The following is a 21,402-nucleotide window of genomic DNA, read 5'->3' on the forward strand; positions in this document are numbered from 1 at the left end:
AATTGCATCCGAAATAAAGGTTTCTGGTGTACTGTGTATATTTAATGTTTATATAAATACATATACATGCATTAATTTTAGAAAATGTTTGTTTATATTTAAAAATAAACTCTATATATATGATAAAAATTATGTTTAATTTAAATATCCCCAGTAAAAAAAAAAAAAAAAAAAAAAAAAAAAAATATATATATATATATATATATATATATATATATATATATATATATATGTATGTATTGTATATATGTATATATGTGTATATATATATATATATATATATATATGTATATATATATATATATGTGTGTGTGTATGTATATATATATATATATATATATATATATATATATATATATATATATATGTTTTTATGCATATGTGTGTGTGCATCACTTATACATAATAAGTATAAATAATATCCACACATTTTTTGATGCAATTAGTCATGATTAACCTTTGCCATCATCACTATTTTTATTTATTTTTAATAACTTTCTTTATTATTTTTTTTAACCTTTAATACAACAACTTACAACTTTGGTCCAACAAACATTCACACCATAATTGACAATAAAGCATGCAATATACAAACAGTCCATATATAAGTATAGTGATAACAGATTAATACAAATAATACAAAGATAATTTATCTAAATAAAATCTAAATAAGTAAATAAAATAAAAAATAATAACTATAATAAAATTAAATAAAAATTACAAAAAGGAAACAAATAATAAAATAAATATAATAATAATGAAAAATAAATAAAATTAAAAAAAAGTTAAAATAAAACAATAATAATCTTCAGTTTTAAACTAAATTGGTCTAATCCTCTTCAATTTAACTATTTCTTGCCGATATTATGTCTTTAAAGTAAGCCATGAAGAGTTGCCAGATTTTATAGAATTTGTCTTCTTTCTTTTTTTTAGGGAGAATCTGATTTTCTCCAGTTCCAAATGTTTCATTACATCGCTCATAAGATGTATATATGTAGGAGCGGCTTTCTGTTTCCAGTTTAATAATGTTAACCTTGGTGCTAGTAGACAGACATATGGAACTATATTTTGTTCAGTACTGTTTTTAGCCATCTCGAAATCAGTAATGCCTAGAACTGCTATACAAGGATCTGGATCTATCAGCTTTTGACCTATTTTTGAAAATGTTAGAAATATATTTTCTCAGTATGATGATAATTTTGGGCAGCTCCAAAACATCTGGTTCTAGCCCACACGGATTACATGCAGGGTCCACTTCTGGAAATATCTTATTTAGTTTTTGTTTGGACCAATGTAACGATGTATTACCCATCATCACTAATTTAAATGCTTTTTTTGAGGTGAAAAGGAAACATACAAAAAATTACTTTTAATAGTTTTATTTTTGCGCTTTTTATTGCATCTATAGATTTTATATAGATTATATATATATATATATATATATTAGGGATGTAACGGTATCAGAATTTCACGGTACGGTAATACCTCGGTATGAATGTCACGGTACGGTATTTATTGAATCATTTACAGGAAAAAACTAAACTTATGAAAATACTCCAAAAAAGTGCCAAAAGTGTCAATAACATACAAATTAGCCATCTATCTGTAAGCTTTGAAACAGGAACTTCAATTTTAATAACAAAAAATTATTAAACCATGTAAAAAATAAAGTTTCAATTTAGTATTGTTGAAAACTCATCACAATCAACATTTAATCACACTCAGCCCATCTACCCAGATCAGAGCTCTGCTTGTCGGACTTCTCATCAAGCATCTCCCGCTGGATCTAATCTCACTATATTTATACGGGATATTTCATTCATCTTGTTGTCTTTATCTAACGACATATTCCCTGACTTTGGGCATTGTAATCTATTACTTGTTCTCAGGTAACGTGTTTTGGCTGAGCGCAAAGATAAGTTAATGATTAATGTAACCACGTACATTCTGTATATTGACTGATCGCTTGCCTTTATTTCCTATAATGTATAAACTTATTGTATGTTATACTTTTAAAATGGCCATTATCGATTATTAAAACTGATACTCAGCAAAAGAGAGGCTGTGTTTCGTTTTTTCACTGAAATTGAAAGGAGGCAGTTGTTATCGGCTCCGTTTTGTTATAAATATCCATACAGTGAAGATGACGCTCATATATGCAGCACGACGCCTCAACATGTCTGCTGTCTAAGTTGCTAATATTAAAAATGAAAATAGGCAGTTCCTTAAATCATGTTTACATTTTATTGTTGAGAAAGTGAAACAACGAAGCCAGGGTGATGTGAATGAAGTTATAAAGTACACTGTTCCCTTTGAAGATTTACCCCTGTCATCGGTATAATCTGCTTTTCCATATCAAACTGAGAAGAAGAGACTGCAGCCTTGATCAAACTTGCGAAGTCTGAACTTACACGGAGATAATGCAGGACTGAACTGTGCGTGTAAAGCAGGTCGCACACCAGAAGCGACGCTCGGCGGCGCGCCACGCAGCGCCATGTATTTTAGAATTCTAAACATAGGTTTCTATCAGGATACACACACCGGCGCCGCAAGTCGGCGGCTGTCGGCGGCGCCCGGCGACGGCTCAGGACGCAGTTCATTTTTCAGCCGCGCCACAGAGCGCCATCTGATTAGTTTCATGTTAAATATCATTCGAATGTGTGCGTCTGGTGTGCGATACTTTAATCTGTCATGTACGCGCCATGTCGCGGCGCCGAGCGGCGCTTCTGGTGTGCGACCTGCTTTAGAGTTTTCCAGCTCTTTTCATCCCCGCTTCTAGCAGCACACTCCATTTCCGCATTACTGGATCTGTAGCAACAACAGACCGCAAGGGATGATGGTCAAGCATGGGCTGATGGCAATTGTAGTTCCCGTTCGCTTCATTCGCCTGAGCAAATTTTCTCAGAAGACCTATAGTTTTACCGAGTCATGCGACTTCGGTAATATCGAAAAAAATTAATATTGCGGTATGACGGTATTTACAATACCGTTACATCCCTAATATATATATATATATATATATATATATATATATATATTTTTTTTTTTTTATTTATTTTTTTTTTTTCAAATTTAGAACAAGCATAGCAAAATAAAATACAGCTACAAAATATTATAATAATTTCATTATATTAATTTTATGTCTTTATACTTTGTGAATATACCTCAAACCACTATAAAATCGACTAAAATATAGTACGATTATTTTTTATAGTCATTCATTCGTTCGATAATTTTCATTCGGCTTTGTCGCCTTATGCATCAGGGGTCACCACAGCAGAATGAACCGCCAACTTATCCAGCATATGTTTTACACAGCAGATGCCCTTCCAGCTGCAACCCAGTACTGGGAAACATCCATACACAATCATTTACACACACATACTTAAGCACTACGGCCAATTTAGTTTATTCAATTCACCTATAGTGCATGTGTTTGAATTGTGGAGGAAGCCGGGACTTAAACCAGTGACCTTGCTGAGAGGTGACAGTGCTAACCACTAAGCCACCTTGTCGCCTATTTATATATTTATACATTTTAATAAGTATAGATTAAGTATGTTCTATCATTGTTGTTCTATCATAAAATAAAAATGATTTCCATGTGTTTTAAGATTTTTATTTTGGCTAAATTAATTGAATTGAATGTGATGCAAACACCAACATGCCTTTGCTCATACAATGTAAAAATTGCTGGGTTCCACACAATTCCTTCATGTTTCCCCAACACAAATCTATTGAGTTAGCATAGTCATTTTTACAAATTAAGTTGCCCCCAAAAAAGCTTAAGAATTTTGTTGTTTCAACTCTGAACAAGCAGCAAAAGTCATTTTTTGACTGTATTTTAGTCAGTTCAGCTGTAGTATCTTGCTTTAAAATGTTGAAATCATTTACTGACTTAATTTGTGCACTTTGTTTTATCCTACAGTGACATATTTGATGCCATGTTTCCAGTCACCTACATTGCTGGAGAGATCGTCATCCAGCAGGGTAAAGCTTTCAGTATGCTCATGTGAAATCATACCATGTTATCAACACATCAATTTACCCACATTTTTTTTCTCCCCCCAGGCGACGAGGGAGATAACTTCTATGTCATTGACCAGGGTGAAATGGATGTAAGTTGCACACCCCCAGACACACTCTTCTCAAATCCCAACCCATATTAACACTCAACCAAAGTCCAGTTTCACTCAGGATTAAGTCAGATTACACCAGTGAGAGATGATGTTTGTGCACAGGTGTATGTGAACAATGAGTGGGCGACCAGCATTGGCGAGGGCGGCAGTTTTGGAGAGCTGGCGTTAATCTACGGCACCCCGAGAGCCGCCACCGTCAGAGCCAAGACCAACGTGAAGCTGTGGGGCATCGACAGAGACAGCTATAGGAGAATACTGATGGTACAACATCACCTCAACACACACACACGCACACTACACTTTAATGCTGTGTTCACACCAGACGCGGAACGCGCGGATAAATCGCGCTATTCGTAAATAGTCGCGTGAACATTTGAGGTTACTCGCTTCATTCGCGTGTCAAACCCCGCTTCATTCGCATGTCAAATTCACTTCAGAACAGACGCGGATTCGCGTGATGGGCAGGGCTTCTGTCTGCCCCGTGACTCTAGCTTCATAGCTAAACGGCTAACATGGATTTTATGAAGAAATTAACAGTGTTTATGTGCTTTATGAAGGATGATAAACAGCGTCGATACGTTTAGAGCCGTGTCTGAGTCCACTACATCCTTTCAGAGGTGCATCCAGCTCTTTAAGCTCATAAACTCCTCCAGAAACTGAACCTGGATGACGGAGGTTTTCAGCGGTGCTTCTGACTGAGCCCAGCCCAGTTTGATGAACTTCTTGTCGGTGTCTGCTGGGGGATTTTCCCTGGGACACCGACAACAGGCGATACGTCACAATCACGGCCCCACAAGAACAAGCTCCTAAATGGTTAACGCGGCGCGAATGTCCGCTGAAGTTCAGATTTTCGAACGCAAGTGATTTGCACGAAACGCGCATTAAGTGCGTCAAACGCGCAAAACGCTCAATTCGCGCCACGCCATTCGCGCCATGCGCACCGCGCTATTCTCGTCATTCTCGCCGCGCCATTCGCACGTATCGCGCCGCAGGATGTCTATTCGCGCGTTTGCATTGACTTAAAATGTAAATCACTCGCGCTTGATGCGCGTTCCGCGTCTGGTGTAAACGCAGCAAAAGAGATTGTTCACCCCAAAATTCTGCCATCATTAGCTGTATTTCCATCCACCTATTTTGGAATATCGCATTTAAAAAAAAACCTTGATGGAAACGCCAAGATGATGATAATGATGACACCTTTATTTGTCACATACACTGTTACATGTAGCGAAATTGGACCCCTCCGACCATACACAAACGTCAAACATTTCAGGGGAAGACAGGTCAGACGAGAGCTTTAGAAAGAGGAAATAAGAAACATAAGAGGGAAAGGGAGGTGAAAAAATGCCCCTCCTAGACTGTCCTTAAAGTAGGGCAGCGTGAGATCAAGGGAAAAAAAGACCCAGCAACATGCACATAAACACCTAGACATAACATCGCAACAGGGGATGTAAAGATAGACCCATATAGGCTGTGACTGTGCATTTAGTTTACGCGTTCTAAGACACAAGTAAGTTATGATATACGAAAAAGGGCTTTCTCCTAACTCAGCAACTTCCATTTTTCTTTTGATATTTGGCACTAGTTTATCAGGACGTGACGATACTGTTTTCTTGGATTGCATGCTTAATTCGCAAATGTTTTAATGCAACATTCCAGTTATGCGCATACGTTTAATTCACGTCTTTGGATGGAGACATGGCTAATGAATGTTGTTCCAGCCCTGTTGAGGTTTCTTTCTTCTGTTGAACACAGAAGCAGATGTTTTGTAGAATGTTGGAAACCTGTAACCATTGACAGTATTTGTTTTTTCCTGCATTGTGTGGCAGTGGATATATGTTTTTATTGTGTTCAAAAGATGAAAGAAGCTCATAAAGGTTTGGAACAAGTGAGTAAATGTTTATTTTTGGGTGAACTATCCCTTTAACATATTTCGTTCTCTAATGTTTAATAACAGGGAAGCACTTTGAGGAAAAGGAAGATGTACGAGGAGTTCTTGAGCAAAGTATCTATTTTAGGTAAGTCCATCTGTGTGTCAATCACTTCAATTTCACTTCAATTTTTTATTTTATATTTCTGTTCTCATCATTAACTGATGAACAACACTTTCTGCTACATTTGATGATACAGAATAAACAAAATTACTTTTAACATTTCCCAAAAGGTGCATAATTCCAAACATAACAATACCAAAAAAACACTTTCCAACAATTACATCAAAATCCAGACTAATACGTCTTTTCACACACACACACACACACACACACACACATATATATATATATATATGAGCAATATCACATGAGTAGCAGTGCTATATGGCTGGATATCGGCACTGGTGGGAGGCGTGCACTGCTACGAGTGTGATATTGCGTTTATACAACAGTTTGACGGCATAATTGTGTATATAAAAACAAAATAAACATAGAGAGTCTCAAAAACCCTTTTGTATGAGGAACTACTTTCTTCCGCCTTGGATTCAAATCATAAGCTGACAGTTAAACAGTTGAGTGTGCATCTTTTTAAACTTCAGATCTGTAGTGTCTGCTTTTTGCTGGCTGTATGTGGGCGGAGTAATACACAAAGGGTAAAGAGGCTGTACGGCTGATATTACTTCAATATATCACGGCTATCAGCCAATCAGATTCAGTGTGTGTGTGTGTGCGTGCGTGCGTGCGTGCGTGCGTGCGTGCGTGCGTGCGTGCGTGCGTGCGTATGTATGTATGTATGTATGTATGTATATATATATATATATATATATATATATATATATATATATATATTGTTACGTCCTTTTAGATGTTAATATTAAACTAGAACCTAAAGTTCGTTGACGAACTTTGATGTTGGCTTGAGAAAGCCAACGTGACTGCGCCGGGGACTCAAAGGCAGTTGGCAGGAAGCACAGCGGTTGAGAAGTGGTTGCTAGGCGGTTGCTAAGGTGTAGCTAAGGCATTCCTAGGTAGTTGCTAGGGTGTTCTGAGTGGTTTCTAGGCTGTTGCTAGGGTCCACTGGACTGTTAATCGGAAGGCCTCATTTACATTTTTGATCAAATCGAGAGAGAGAGAGGACTGATTTGTTCAGGTTGTTTAATGCAGATCACTATAGTATAGTTAGTATTTATAGTATATATTATAATCTGAACAAAATTACATTATAATAAATATCATATGAAGAAAAATATTACATTAAAATACTAATGAAACAATAGCACATGCATTTAGTTAATTTGTCTTTTATTTAATCAGTCTTATAATTTTTGCAGTTAATATAGAGTACAGTCAATTTACAGTAATTTGCAGCATTATATATATCGTTATAGTTATATAGTTATATACAGTTTACAGGAAGAAAATCGCATTAAATACAATATTATAGGACGTCTTCATCACATGGTTAATTCTGACCAATGACGTTGTTCCGTCCCACTGGCCACTAACACAATGTTATAATCGTTATATTTAATTGTCATCACCTGGGTGATTTTATTTATTTTTTTGGTACAGCATAGGCCAAAAGCTTGGCTTTCATTGTCATTATCACAAGTGAGGAGAAGGCTCTTTTGCGGCACAGAATATTGTTTTGAAAGAAATATCTGAAGTAAACTTATGTTTTTGCTAACATAAAAGGGGAATTAAGAAATAATCCTTATAACCCTAACCATAAATGTGTGTATGTGTTATATATGTATATATGTATATATGTATGTATATATATACATACATATATACAGTTGAAGTCAGAATTATTAACCCCCTTTTGATTTTTTTTCCCCTTTTTAATATTTCCCAAATTTTGTTTAACTGTGCAAGGACATTTTCACTGTATGTCTGATAATATTTTTTCTTCTTGAGAAAGTCTTATTTGTTTTATTTCGGCTAGAATAAAAGCAGTTATTAATTATTTAAAAACTATTTTTGGGACACAATTATTTGCCCCTTTAAGCAAATTTTTTTGATAGTCTACAGAACAAACCATCGTTATACAATAACTTGCCTAATTACCCTAACCTGCCTAGTTCACCTTATTAACCTAGTTAAGGCTTTAAATGTCACTTTAAGCTGTATAGAAGTGTCTTGAAAAATATCAAGTCAAATATTATTTACTGTCATCATGGCAAAGATAAAATAAAGAAGTTATTAGAAATGAGTTATTAAAACTATTATGCTTAGAAATGTGCTGAAACAATCTTCCCTCCATTAAACAGAAATTGGGGAAAAAATAAACAGGGGAGCTAATAATTCTGACTTCAACTGTATGAATATATATATATACAGGGCTCGAAATTAACTTTTTTACTTGGTAGCACCGGTGCTCCCAACTTCAAATATTCAGGGGCACCAAAATAAATTTAGGAGCACCAGAATAAATTTAGGAGCACCCACCAAAAATGAATGAGCACCGCTGCAAATTGCTTTTTAAGGGATTTATTGTATTTTAAAACAACATCAATAGGACTGACAAAAACCAGAAACAACTATCTAACTAATGCTGTGAAGACATTGATATTTGTGTGCAATAATTCTAAAATGAATGTCTAATAATTAGGCCATAGAATATTAGTGATGATGGAAATGACAATAATAGTAACAATGAATTCCATTTCTCATTATGATACTGCCTTGAATGTGCATGAATGTAGGTTATCTGCTATAAAATGTCTGTTACTTTATATAAAATAATTGTATAGTTTGCATCAAACAAAAATGAAGCATTGCAGTAAGAAATATTTATTTTGTACTGCTGTTTTTATATGCATGTCAATTTAATAAATAATATTTCTGCTACAAAACAAACAAAAGATTATAATAAATAATTCAATTCAATGATGAAAGCTGCAAAGCAGTCATCAGTAAATAAATAAAAAAATAATATACACCTCAAAAAAGAATAGACAAAAGAAAGAAAGTAAAGTCTCACTTCTATCACTCTTTAAAAGTTTTGGTTTCAGTTTGTGTCAATTTAAAGGTTCAGTCTGAGATGATCTTCATTTTTCTGTGTTTGTGGAAAAGCTGGCGAGTCAGCCGACCCAATTTATGAGCAGGCAGAGCATTCTTGCACTAACCATCGGCGCAATACTGGTCTTTGTTATGAGCCGCAGTTTCAGTGATCTCAGCTGGTGGATCATTATTTACCACGTGACGTGTCACGATCTCTCTCATCTACACCTCAATTTTAGGTGGGGTTTGCAAACCTGTGTGCTTTAAGTTTTTACTCTTCAGCCGTTTGCATTTCCCGTGGTCATAAAAGCTCCTTCCCTGTCATCTGACAGCGGAATACCTTGAGTGATTGACAGCTAATATGAACCAATATAGCGGCAAGGAAGAGCGATTCAGCACGTTTTTACAAAAAATCAAAACAGGTCGCACTACAACCATTATCAGCAGTTGCACTAATGCGCCCAAATATGTTATGAGGTCGCATAGATTAAATTTCATTTTCACCAAAATGGTCGCAATTTCAGCTTCAAATGTTGTAACAAGCACGTCTGAAATGAGCCCGAATTTCTGTAGATTCAAAACAGTCAGTCCGGATATCCCCGCCTCTTAAAGGGCCAGTACTAAATTACAAAGGGCTCAAAAATAGTCTTCTGGCGCCATCTCGTGGACACTCTGACACGCTTTGAGTCTGAATTTTACAAATTTAATATAAAAAAAATATTTATAGGAAAACTGTTATTTAAAATTACACCAAATAAATATGATAATTATCTGTAATTTCAAACACATCTTTTGGCCAAATTTGAGGATTGTATACTTTTTTATATGCCCCAAATACTCGATACAATTTTTTAATTAATAAATTTTTAATTCAAAAACTACAAATCTTATCAGGATGAGGACATACAGCAACCATCTCATGAGCAGTAGGCAGCTTTTGACCAAATTTGGGGCTTGTAGCATCTAAGCCCTGGGAGGAGAAGCGATTGCTTTTTTTTGGTCAGAAGCCGGAATAATAATAATAATAAGAATAATAATAAGAACTAGAACCTAAAGTTCGTAGACAAACTTTGATGTTGGCTTGAGAAAGCCAACGTGACTGCGCCGGGGACTCAAAGGCAGTTGGCAGGAAGCACAGCGGTTGAGAAGTGGTTGCTAGGCGGTTGCTAAGATGTTGCTAAGGCATTCCTAGGTAGTTGCTAGCGTGTTCTGAGTGGTTTCTAGGCTGTTGCTAGGGTCCACTGGACTGTTAATCGGAAGGCCTCATTTACATTTTTGATTAAATCGAGAGAGAGAGAGAGAGAGAGAGAGAGAGGACTGATTTGTTCAGGTTGTTTAATGCAGATCACTATAGTATAGTTAGTATTTATAGTATATATTATAATCTGAACAAAATTACATTATAATAAATATCATATAAAGAAAAATATTAAATTAAAATACTAATGAAACAATAGCACATACATTTAGTTAATATGTCTTTTATTTAATCAGTCTTATAATTTTTGCAGTTAATATATAGTACAGTCAATTTACAGTAATTTGCAGCATTATATATATAGTTATATAGTTATATACAGTTTACAGGAAGAAAATCGCATTAAAACAATATTATAGGACGTCTTCATCACGTGGTTAATTCTGACCAATGACGTTGTTCCACCCCACTGGCCACTAACACAATGTTATAATCGTAATATTTAGTTGTCATCACCTGGGTGATTTTATTTTATTTTTTGGTACAGCATAGGCCAAAAGCTTGGCTTTCATTGTCATTATCACAAGTGAGGAGAAGGCTCTTTTGCGGCACAGAATATTGTTTTGAAAGAAATATCTGAAGTAAACTTATGTTTTTGCCAACATAAAAGGGGGATTAAGAAATAATCCTTATAACCCTAACCATAAATGTGTGTATGTGTTATATATGTATATATGTATATATGTATGTATATATATACATATATACAGTTGAAGTCAGAATTATTAACCCCCTTTTGATTTTTTTTCCCCTTTTTTAAATATTTCCCAAATTATGTTTAACAGAGCAAGGAAATTTTCACTGTATGTCTGATAGTATTTTTTCTTCTTGAGAAAGTCTTATTTGTTTTATTTCGGCTAGAATAAAAGCAGTTATTAATCATTTAAAAACCATTTTTGGGACACAATTATTATCCCCTTTAAGCATTTTTTTTTTTTTTTGATAATCTACAGAACAAACCATCGTTATAAAATAACTTGCCTAATTACCCTAACCTGCCTAGTTACCCTTATTAACCTAGTTAAGCCTTTAAATGTGACTTTAAGCTGTATAGAAGTGTCTTGAAAAATATCAAGTCAAACATTATTTAATGTCATCATGGCAAAGATAAAATAAATCAGTAATTAGAAATAGGTTTTTAAAACTATTATGCTTAGAAATGTGCTGAAACAATCTTCCCTCCATTAAACAGAAATTGGGGAAAAAATAAACAGGGGAGCTAATAATTCTGACATCAACTGTATGAATATATATATATATATATATATATATACACAGGGCTCGAAATTAACTTTTTTACTTGGTAGCACCGGTGCTCCCAACTTCAAATATTCAGGGGCACCAAAATAAATTTAGGAGCACCAGAAAAAATTTAGGAGCACCCACCAAAAATGAATGAGCACCGCTGCAAATTGCTTTTTAAGGGATTTATTGTATTTTAAAACAACATCAATAGGACTGACAAAAACCAGAAACAACTATCTAACTAATGCTGCGAAGACATTGATATTTGTGTGCAATAATTCTAAAATGAATGTCTAATAATATAGAATATTAATGATGATGAAAATAACAATAATAGTAAAAATGAATTACATTTCTCATTATGATACTGCCTTGAATGTGCATGAATGTAGGTTATCTGCTATAAAATGTCTGTTACTTTATATAAAATAATTGTATAGTTTGCATCAAACAAAAATGAAGCATTGCAGTAAGAAATATTTATTTTGTACTGCTGTTTTTATATGCATGTCAATTTAATAAATAATATTTCTGCTACAAAACAAACAAAAGATTATAATAAATAATTCAATTCAATGATGAAAGCTGCAAAGCAGTCATCAGTAAATAAATAAAAAAATAATATACACCTCAAAACAGAATAGACAAAAGAAAGAAAGTAAAGTCTCACTTCTATCCCTCTTTAAAAGTTTTGGTTTCAGTTTGTGTCAATTTAAAGGTTCAGTCTGAGATGATCTTCATTTTTCTGTGTTTGTGGAAAAGCTGGCGAGTCAGCCGACCCAATTTATGAGCAGGCAGAGCATTCTTGCGCTAACCATCGGCGCAATACTGGTCTTTGTTATGAGCCGCAGTTTCAGTGATCTCAGCTGGTGGATTATTATTCACCACGTGACGTGTCACGATCTCTCTCATCTACACCTCAACTTTAGGTGGGGTTTGCAAACCTGTGTGCTTTAAGTTTTTACTCTTCAGCCGTTTGCATTTCCCGTGGTCATAAAAGCTCATTCCCTGTCATCTGACAGCGGAATACCTTGAGTGATTGACAGCTAATATGAACCAATATAGCGGCAGGGAAGAGCGATTCAGCACGTTTTTACATAAAATCAAAACAGGTCGCACTACAACCATTATCAGCAGTCGCACTAATGCGCCCAAATATGTTATGAGGTCGCATAGATTAATTTTCAGGCGCATATGCGACCAAAATGGTCGCAATTTCAGCTTCAAATGTTGTAACAAGCACGTCTGAAATGAGCCCGAATTTCTGTAGATTCAAAACAGTCAGTCCGGATATCCCCGCCTCTTAAAGGGCCAGTACTAAATTACAAAGGGCTCAAAAATAGTCTTCTGGCGCCATCTCGTGGACACTCTGACACGCTTTGAGTCTGAATTTTACAAATTTAATATAAAAAAATATTTATAGGAAAACTGTTATTTATAATTACACCAAATAAATATGATAATTATCAGTAATTTCAAACACATCTTTTGGCCAAATTTGAGGATTGTATACTTTTTTATATGCCCCAAATACTCGATACAATTTTTTAATTAAAAAATTTTTAATTCAAAAACTACAAATCTTATCGGCATGAGGACATACAGCAACCATCTCATGGGCAGTAGGCAGCTTTTGACCAAATTTGGGGCTTGTAGCATCTAAGCCCTGGGAGGAGAAGCGATTGCTTTTTTAAGTCAGAAGCCGGAATAATAATAAGAATAATAATAAGAATAAGTTTAAGTAGCATTACAGTATGTTGGCTTTCTCAAGCCAACATAATAAGTTTAAGTAGCATTACAGTATGTTGGCTTTCTCAAGCCAACATAACTAGGAGTAGATGACAATAACATACATCAGTTTAATGTGTGTGACAAGCGGATGGAGAAAGAAATAAACTGAATCAAATAATCACTGCAATTATTTATTGCCCATATATCCCATGAAAACCAGTGAAAATATATTATACAGTGAAAGAAAAATATTTACAATGATTAAATAATGAATTACCTGGGGGGAGAGGAAGTAGTTGAATGTGCTTAAATCAAAGAAATAAATATAACAAAACTCAGTAACTGTTTTCACCAAACTAAACTAAATATGAAAAGAAAAGCATGAAAAGAAACATCTTCAACGTACCAAACGTCTTAACTAAACTGCTCTAACTAAAAACAAAACATACAGAAAACAGCACATTCTCCTGAACCTAATGAACTAATACAAAATATCAATCTGAGTGTTGTATATGTATATCGCGCGACTTACTCACTCCTACACCTCTCCGAGGCATCACTCAAACATGTCAGTTAACTGGACAATTTCACAAACATTGTTAATCGCAAACTTTAGACAAGAGCATTAAACAAGCAAAACACATTCTCTCAGACTAGCCCTCGCAAGAGAGACTGTCCTCACAGAGACCCACAGAAAGAATAAGAGCGAGAAGGAAAGAGACAGAGAGAGAGAGAGATCGAGAGATCGCCATTGCAGTTTGGGCTCGGCTTTTAAACGCTACGCCAACCAGCGATTGGTGGCGCAAACCCAGCGTCAGCGGCCAACGTCATCAGCACGAAATGCGGATCCTCCAATGCCGTTCGTACCTGTAACACATGCATGAAACGACACACCCACATACAAACGAACGCACACACTTATCCAAAATACGTTCTGCAAGGGAACGTTACATATATATATATATATATATATATATATATATATATATAAACACACACACACACATTTATTTACTAATTAAATAAAACAAATTATTTTGCTGTGGAAAACGCAATAACTTTTGTTTTGGGCTGAACATTAGATGTTAATTTTTTGGGGGTTTTCAGTACCTCCTTTATCACATGGCTATATATCTACTGTATATACAGTATACAGTTGAAGTCAGAATTATTAGCCCCCTTTTGATTTATTTTTTTCTTTTTTAAATATTTCCCAAATTTTCACAGTATGTCTGATAATATTTTTTTCTTCTGGAGAAAGTCTTTTGTTTTATTTTGGCTAGAATAAAAGCAGTTTTAATTTTTTTACGAACCATTAAGGTCAATATTATTAGCTTCTTTAAGCTATATATTTTTTTTGATAGTCTACAGAGCAAACCATCGTTATACAATAACTTGCCTAATTACCCTAACCTGCCTAGTTACCCTAATTAACCCTCTAAGCCTTTAAAAATCTCTTTAAGCTTTATAGAAGTGTCTTGAAAAATATCTAGTCTAATATTATTTACTGTCATCATGACAAAGATAAAATAAATCAGTGATTAGAAATTAGTTATTAAAACTATTATGTTTAAAAATGTGTTGAAATATCTGCTCTCCGTTAAACAGAAATTGGGAAAATAAAATAAACAGGGAGGCTAATAATTCTGACTCCAACAGTAAAATGAAAGGAGGAAACCAAGGCTGAAAACCAAATAAATTATGCCAATTATTACTACCATTGCATGTGTGGCTATAAATGTGTAGGCCTACTAACCTTACTAAAATCAATGCATTGCAGTTGCATAAATTAATATTAACGTTTCAAATAATAAATTAAATACAAAGTATGAAAATATTTTTAGCACTTTGTAACAATGGGTTATTATTATTATTATTATTATTATTATTATTAATAAATTATTTATTATTATTATTATTTTTTTATCATTACTAGTATTTTTATTATTATTTATTATTATTGTTGTTGTTATTATATTAATATTTATTATTATTATATTATTATTATTATATTTATTATTATTATTATATTCATTATTATTATTATTATTATTATTATTATATTAATATTATTTATTATTATTATTATTATTATTACTTCTGGCGATGGGGACTGATAACAATAAAAAGTAACAATTTTATTTTACCCAATAAATGCATTAGATTTTAAATAGTCAATCAAATGGATTAAAAACGATGAAAAAATGCACTCTTGGGTCATTTTCGCCTAAAGATTTTTGGTGGCTAAATATTCAGTGCATCCCTATATATAAACAATATTGGCTCAAGATATATACATTTATTTATATATATATATATATATATGCCAGGTTTCCATTGTCCTTACCTCAATTGATTTGGCTGGAATTGTTTCATTAATTACTTGCACTAAATAGCCTTATGAATAAGTTTTCAGTATAATGAATTGTAAAATGAGTGATATAATGAACCGTTTTATATTCAGAGAGCTCTATTAAATTGAAGCTTTTATGTTTGCTTATTTAGGTAAATATAATCCAATTTAGCTTTTTTGAAATTACATTTATTTTTAATTTGCGTTTTTAGTTTCATTATTGCATTTTATTAAATCATTTTAAGCAGCAGGTGTGAATAATGTCTCTGTTGTCCACTTGTGATCTGATCAACCAGAATACATGGTAATATCGAGGCCTGTCTGTATGTCTGTCTGATTAGATAAGTGTAACTGTAACCCCAGAGAGATGTGTGTGTGCATGTGCTGTAACTGTATTGTGTGTGTGTGTGTGTGTGTTGTGTTTGTAGAGTCTCTGGATAAGTGGGAGCGTCTGACGGTGGCTGACGCTCTAGAACCGGTTCAGTTTGAGGACAGTCAGAAGATCGTGGTTCAGGGAGAACCGGGAGACGAGTTCTTCATCATCCTGGAGGTCTGATGTCCAGCTCACACTGCTCTGCTCAGCGTGTGTTTATCTGAGTGTTTTCTCAAGGTTTTTCTTTGTGCTCTCCTCCTTCAGGGATGCGCGGCCGTTCTGCAGCGCAGGTCAGAGAATGAGGAGTTTGTGGAGGTGGGCAGGTTAGGACCCTCAGACTACTTCGGTAAGAGCCATAAAAACATGGAGGTTTAAGTGGAAATTCTAATAGGAGAGCTAAACCTAAAACCAAGTTTCATGAAATAAAAAAGCTATAGAAAAAAAGTCAACATAAAAGATTATATATATATGCATATAGTGCTCAGCATAAGTAAATACTGAAGCTAAATCTGAAGCTTATCTAATAAAATAATAACTTAAAATAATGGTCCAAAAACTAGTACACTCACATTTATATGTTATAGAAAATATAAAATACAAATTTAAAAAGAGGAAAAATCAAGAAAAGCAAAACAATTGAAAAAATTAGTTTGTAATTTAGTTTTGCAATATTTTGCTTAAATTTAATTGTAGTATCTTTTAAATTTCTAAAAATGTTTGGTGACCAAAATATTATTTTAATAAATATTTTGGTTTGAATAAATCTGATTACACAAGTTTTGTAAATCTCAAAATTTACAAAAAAAAACTTTTCTTGCATTTTCAAGAATAAGATTAAGAAATATACATTCAGAATTAAGAGATATAGTATGATCACTTATAATTATTATTATTATTATTATTATTATTATTATTATTATTATTATTGTTGTTGTTGTTTTTGTTGTTTAAAAAGTGTTTAATATTAAATTTAAAAATACAGTAGGTCTAAACATGATTTGTTGACTGATATAATTAATCATTTATATATGTATATTATTCATGTATATGTGTGTGTGTTTATATATATATATATATATATATATATACATCTTGTGTTTAAATATTAAGCATGTTTTTTCCAATACTATAGGCAGAGTATTATCTGTAATAAATACAATTCATAATTTATTATGTTGAGGAGTTAATTGTAATATAGGGTATATGCAGAACTATGCGGAAGGACTTTTAATGTGTCAGTAAACTGAGTTAAGCGCTTCCAGTAAACTGTATGCCATTACAAAATCGGCACATTTAAAGTCTGTTTTCTTTAAAAGTCAGCGATCTCCACTGGCTGAGTGATATCCGATATAAAGATTGAGATAAAGATAAGACAAAAGATAAAGCACTGCATTACATTACATTTTTCCACACCATGTCTTTAAAATGTGAACATTTATTGTATCTCAGTAATTTCAATGCAGCTTCTGCACAAGCCTGTTAATTCTGACCGGCGCGTGCGAGTAAACATCTATTGAGCAGCTTAATGAATGCCAAACTAATTATATTTCAATTACATTACAACATCAATGCTGTAAAAGGAGCTGTATAAAATGGAAAAAAGTCACAATAACCGTTCACCAGAAGTATATCAGTATGGGAAGAAGCACTAGCTCTGCACACTCTCTATTAGTAATAAAAATGCAAATATGCATATACTTCAATATAACAAAAATGCCTAAACAGAATATAGTATAGCAAACATAATGCCTAAATATTAATACAATAGGTCTTTAATACATTTCATTATATTATACAACTAGTTATATTGGAAACTTATTACTCAAGAAGCTATTAAGTGCAATCAATTAGAAATTTAAATCTGAATACTCTCCTGCAAAGGAGAATGGACAGAGAAAAATGATTTGAAACATTCCGTTCTTCAGCAAAATTCATTATATTTTATTATTCTTGATGTTATATTATAAATTATGGAATGATAAAAAACAGAACAATATTGCTCAAGACAAAAAAGAGGCCCTAAATATAAAAAAATATCCCTATAACTCATTTTAATCCAAAACAAAGTCATTGCCTTTGCACAGCAGAATAGATAAGAATTGAAATAACATTAAGAAATGTGAATAACTATACTGAGCTGCTCTTCTTTTTGTTTGGTGTTATCAGGTGAGATTGCTCTGCTGATGAACCGGCCCAGAGCAGCAACAGTTGTGGCTCGCGGGCCGCTCAAATGTGTCAAGCTGGACCGGCCGCGCTTTGAGCGAGTTTTGGGCCCGTGCTCAGACATCCTGAAACGCAATATCCAGCAGTACAACAGCTTCGTGTCGCTCTCCGTCTGAACTGCCAGTAAAAACCTCCACCTCGGCAGGGTCCACGGTTTCGCTTCTCATTTACACACACATGCTTCATTCAGAGCTTTAACATTGGACATTTAGAGCCAAACGAAAGACAGACAATCAAACTAGGGCTGCACCATATTTGGAAAATATGCCATATACAGTTGAAGTCAGAATTATTAGCCCTCCTGAATATTTCTGTTTAACGGGAAGAACACATTTCTGAGCATAATAGTTTTAATTGCTCATTTCTAATAACTGATTTATTTGATCTTTGCCATGATGACTACATAATATTTGACTAGATATTCTTCAAGATACTAGTATTGAGCTTAAAGTGACTTTTAAAGGCTTAACTTGGTTAATTAGGCAATTCATTGTATAACTGTGGTTTGTTATGTAGACAATCGAAACAAATATTGCCTTTTCTTTTGAATTTTATATTTTTATTTTCTTAAAGCAACATAGAGCGATACAAAAAGCAACAGCAATTATAAAGACAAAACAAAAAAAGCAAATAATAATAATAAAATAAAAATAAAAAGGACATAAGACAGAAAAAAAGAAGGTTTAAAAACCATTATTACATCAGTTCCTCTAATATTATACATGTCAACAATGTTACACCTATATATCTAGGCCGGTGGGCGCAGGCAATATGGTGATCTTGCAGATGATAACAGGGTTATACCATTAAACTGTTATTCTGGGCATTTGACAAATAATCAAAAAAGGGTTTCCAGGTGGCTTCGAAGCCGGCTAAGTTGTCAGAAAGATTGTGTCTTAATCTCTCTAAATGTAAAGTGGTGGAAAATTCTGAAAGCCAGGACTTAAAAAGTGGTTTTGATACCTTTTTTCCATAAATAAAGAATAACTTTTTTAGCTAACACCATTCCATATTGAACAGCTTTTTTAAATTGTTGACTGAACCCACGAAGTGAGTCAGACCAACCAAAAACAGCGATTGCTGGATCAGGGGCTAGGTCACAAGAATAAGCCTCAGAGTAGAAGTTGAAAATTTCGCTCCAAAACTCAAAAAGTCTTGGGCATGACCGAAAAAGATGTCCTAAAGAGCCTTCTGCAGATTCACATCTGTTACATTTAGAGGAGATAGAGGGGTAGAATTTTTTTAAGCTTAACCCTGGAATAATAAAGCCGATGTACTACTTTATATTGGATTAGTTGATGTCTGGAGTTAATAGAACATGTATTTATGACCTTGATAGACTTTTCCCAGTCTTTATTGGTGATTTGAATGCCTAAATCTTTCTCCCAGGAGTCTTTCAAATACCAGGTAGATATATCAAACTGATTATTAAAAACGTCTACAAAGTGGGAAATTAAATTAGAGGCATCAGGAGAGGCAGAAAGTAATTTATATACATCATGTTCATCTGCTAATAGTTTAAAGTGGGAGATGGATGTACGAACATAGTTTCTCAGCTGTAGATATCTAAAAAATGGGATGAAACAAATATTGCTTGATGGGGATAATAATATTGACCTTAAAATGGTTTTTAAAAATTAAAAGCTGCTTGTATTCTAGCCCAAATAAAACTTTCTCCAGAAGAAAAAATATTATCGGAAATACTGTGAAAAATTCCTGAATCTGTTAAACATCATTAGTGAAATATTTGCAAAAGAAATTTACAGGAGGGCAAATAATTTTGACTTCAACTGTACATGTATAGGGTAATTTTATTTATTTATTTTTTTTACAAAATTATGTATTTATGTACTGATCCTACTAAAATAAACAGGTAATAATTGATATTTCTCCGATCTAACAAACGTTACTATCTAAAAAGCTGTCAAAGTGCAAACTTTTCGACACTATGAACGAATGAAAACCTGGCCAGTTATTCTGATGTATCGGTGACGTATGGAAAACTGTTTCCGGGTCCAAGCCGCTACTCGTTTGAATTGAGGAAATATTCATTTATGACCACTTTTAAGTCCTATCACACATTAAAGTGAAATATACAATCATGGCGTACACGACAGTCTCTGGACTTGCTGCATCACAGGCATCAATGTTTGAACAATTCATAAAAAATGAATCACATTCTGGCCATCGGATATTAGGCATGGATAAATATATATATATATACAGTTGACGTCAGAATTATTAGCCCCCTTGTTTATTTTTTTCCCCAATTTCTGTTAAATGGAGGGCAGATTTTTTTCAATAGATTTGTAATAGCTAATTTAATAATAGCATTTAATAACTCATCTCTAATAACTGATTTATTTTATCTTTGCCATGATGACAGTAAATTATATTTGACCGGATATTCTTCAAGACACTTCTATACAGCTTAAAGTGACATTTAAAGGCTTAACTAGGTTAATTAGGTTAACTAGACAGGTTAGGGTAATTAGGCAAGTTATTGTATAATGATGGTTTGTTCTGTAGACTATCGAAAAATAGTTGGGTTAAAGGGGCTAATAATATTGACCTTAAAATGGCATTTAGAAAATTAAAAACTGCTTTTCTTCTAGCCGAAATAAAACAAATAAGACTTTCTCCAGAAGAAAAAATATTATCAGACATACTGTGAAAATTTCCTGAATCTCTTAAACATACTTTGGGAAATATTTAAAAAAGAGGAAAACAATCAAAGGGGGCTAATAATTCTGACTTTAACTGTATATATTGTGATCGTGATTTTCAAAAGTATTGCATCATTTTGTTAACGTTTATTATTATCATTTGTCGAGTCTCCCCGTAGAGTATGATAGAGCACTTGGACCCGGAAGCTGCTTCACATGACGTCACACTTAACAAGCAAATTGGCTATCTATTATTAATTTTAGCTGTACATTTGCCTTCTGGCCAATAGCAGAACAGCACCTACTGGGTAGGCGGATTTAAAGATGTTCAGTTTTGGCCTAGAGTTTTAATTTCCGCATATACACTACCTGACAAAAGTCTTGTCGTCGATCCTGGTTGTAAGAGCAACAAGTAATAGTTGATCATTTGGAAAAGTGAATCATCTGTTGAGCTGCATCCCAATCATCACAAGC

At 33.7% G+C, this 21,402-nt stretch overlaps 2 protein-coding genes across 3 annotated transcripts in view; both read left to right on the forward strand.

Annotated features, from left to right (window-relative positions):
* Positions 1 to 18,939, forward strand: part of prkar1ab (protein kinase, cAMP-dependent, regulatory, type I, alpha (tissue specific extinguisher 1) b) — a 25,511-nt gene extending 6,572 nt beyond the window's left edge. Inside the window, 7 exon segments of one of the 2 annotated variants that reach the window (NM_001017732.1) lie at positions 3,929 to 3,990; positions 4,072 to 4,118; positions 4,242 to 4,400; positions 6,097 to 6,157; positions 16,095 to 16,216; positions 16,304 to 16,385; positions 18,206 to 18,939. In NM_001017732.1, the coding sequence (NP_001017732.1) occupies positions 3,929 to 3,990; positions 4,072 to 4,118; positions 4,242 to 4,400; positions 6,097 to 6,157; positions 16,095 to 16,216; positions 16,304 to 16,385; positions 18,206 to 18,378 (706 nt within the window). In that variant the 3' untranslated portion in view covers positions 18,379 to 18,939. 2 annotated transcript variants of the gene reach the window in all.
* Positions 1 to 21,402, forward strand: part of frmpd2 (FERM and PDZ domain containing 2) — a 423,788-nt gene that overhangs the window by 347,485 nt on the left and 54,901 nt on the right. The gene's annotated exons all lie outside the window — the stretch shown is intronic.

This window comes from Danio rerio, chromosome 12, assembly GCF_049306965.1.
Source record: "Danio rerio strain Tuebingen ecotype United States chromosome 12, GRCz12tu, whole genome shotgun sequence".
Lineage (NCBI taxonomy): Eukaryota > Metazoa > Chordata > Actinopteri > Cypriniformes > Danionidae > Danio > Danio rerio.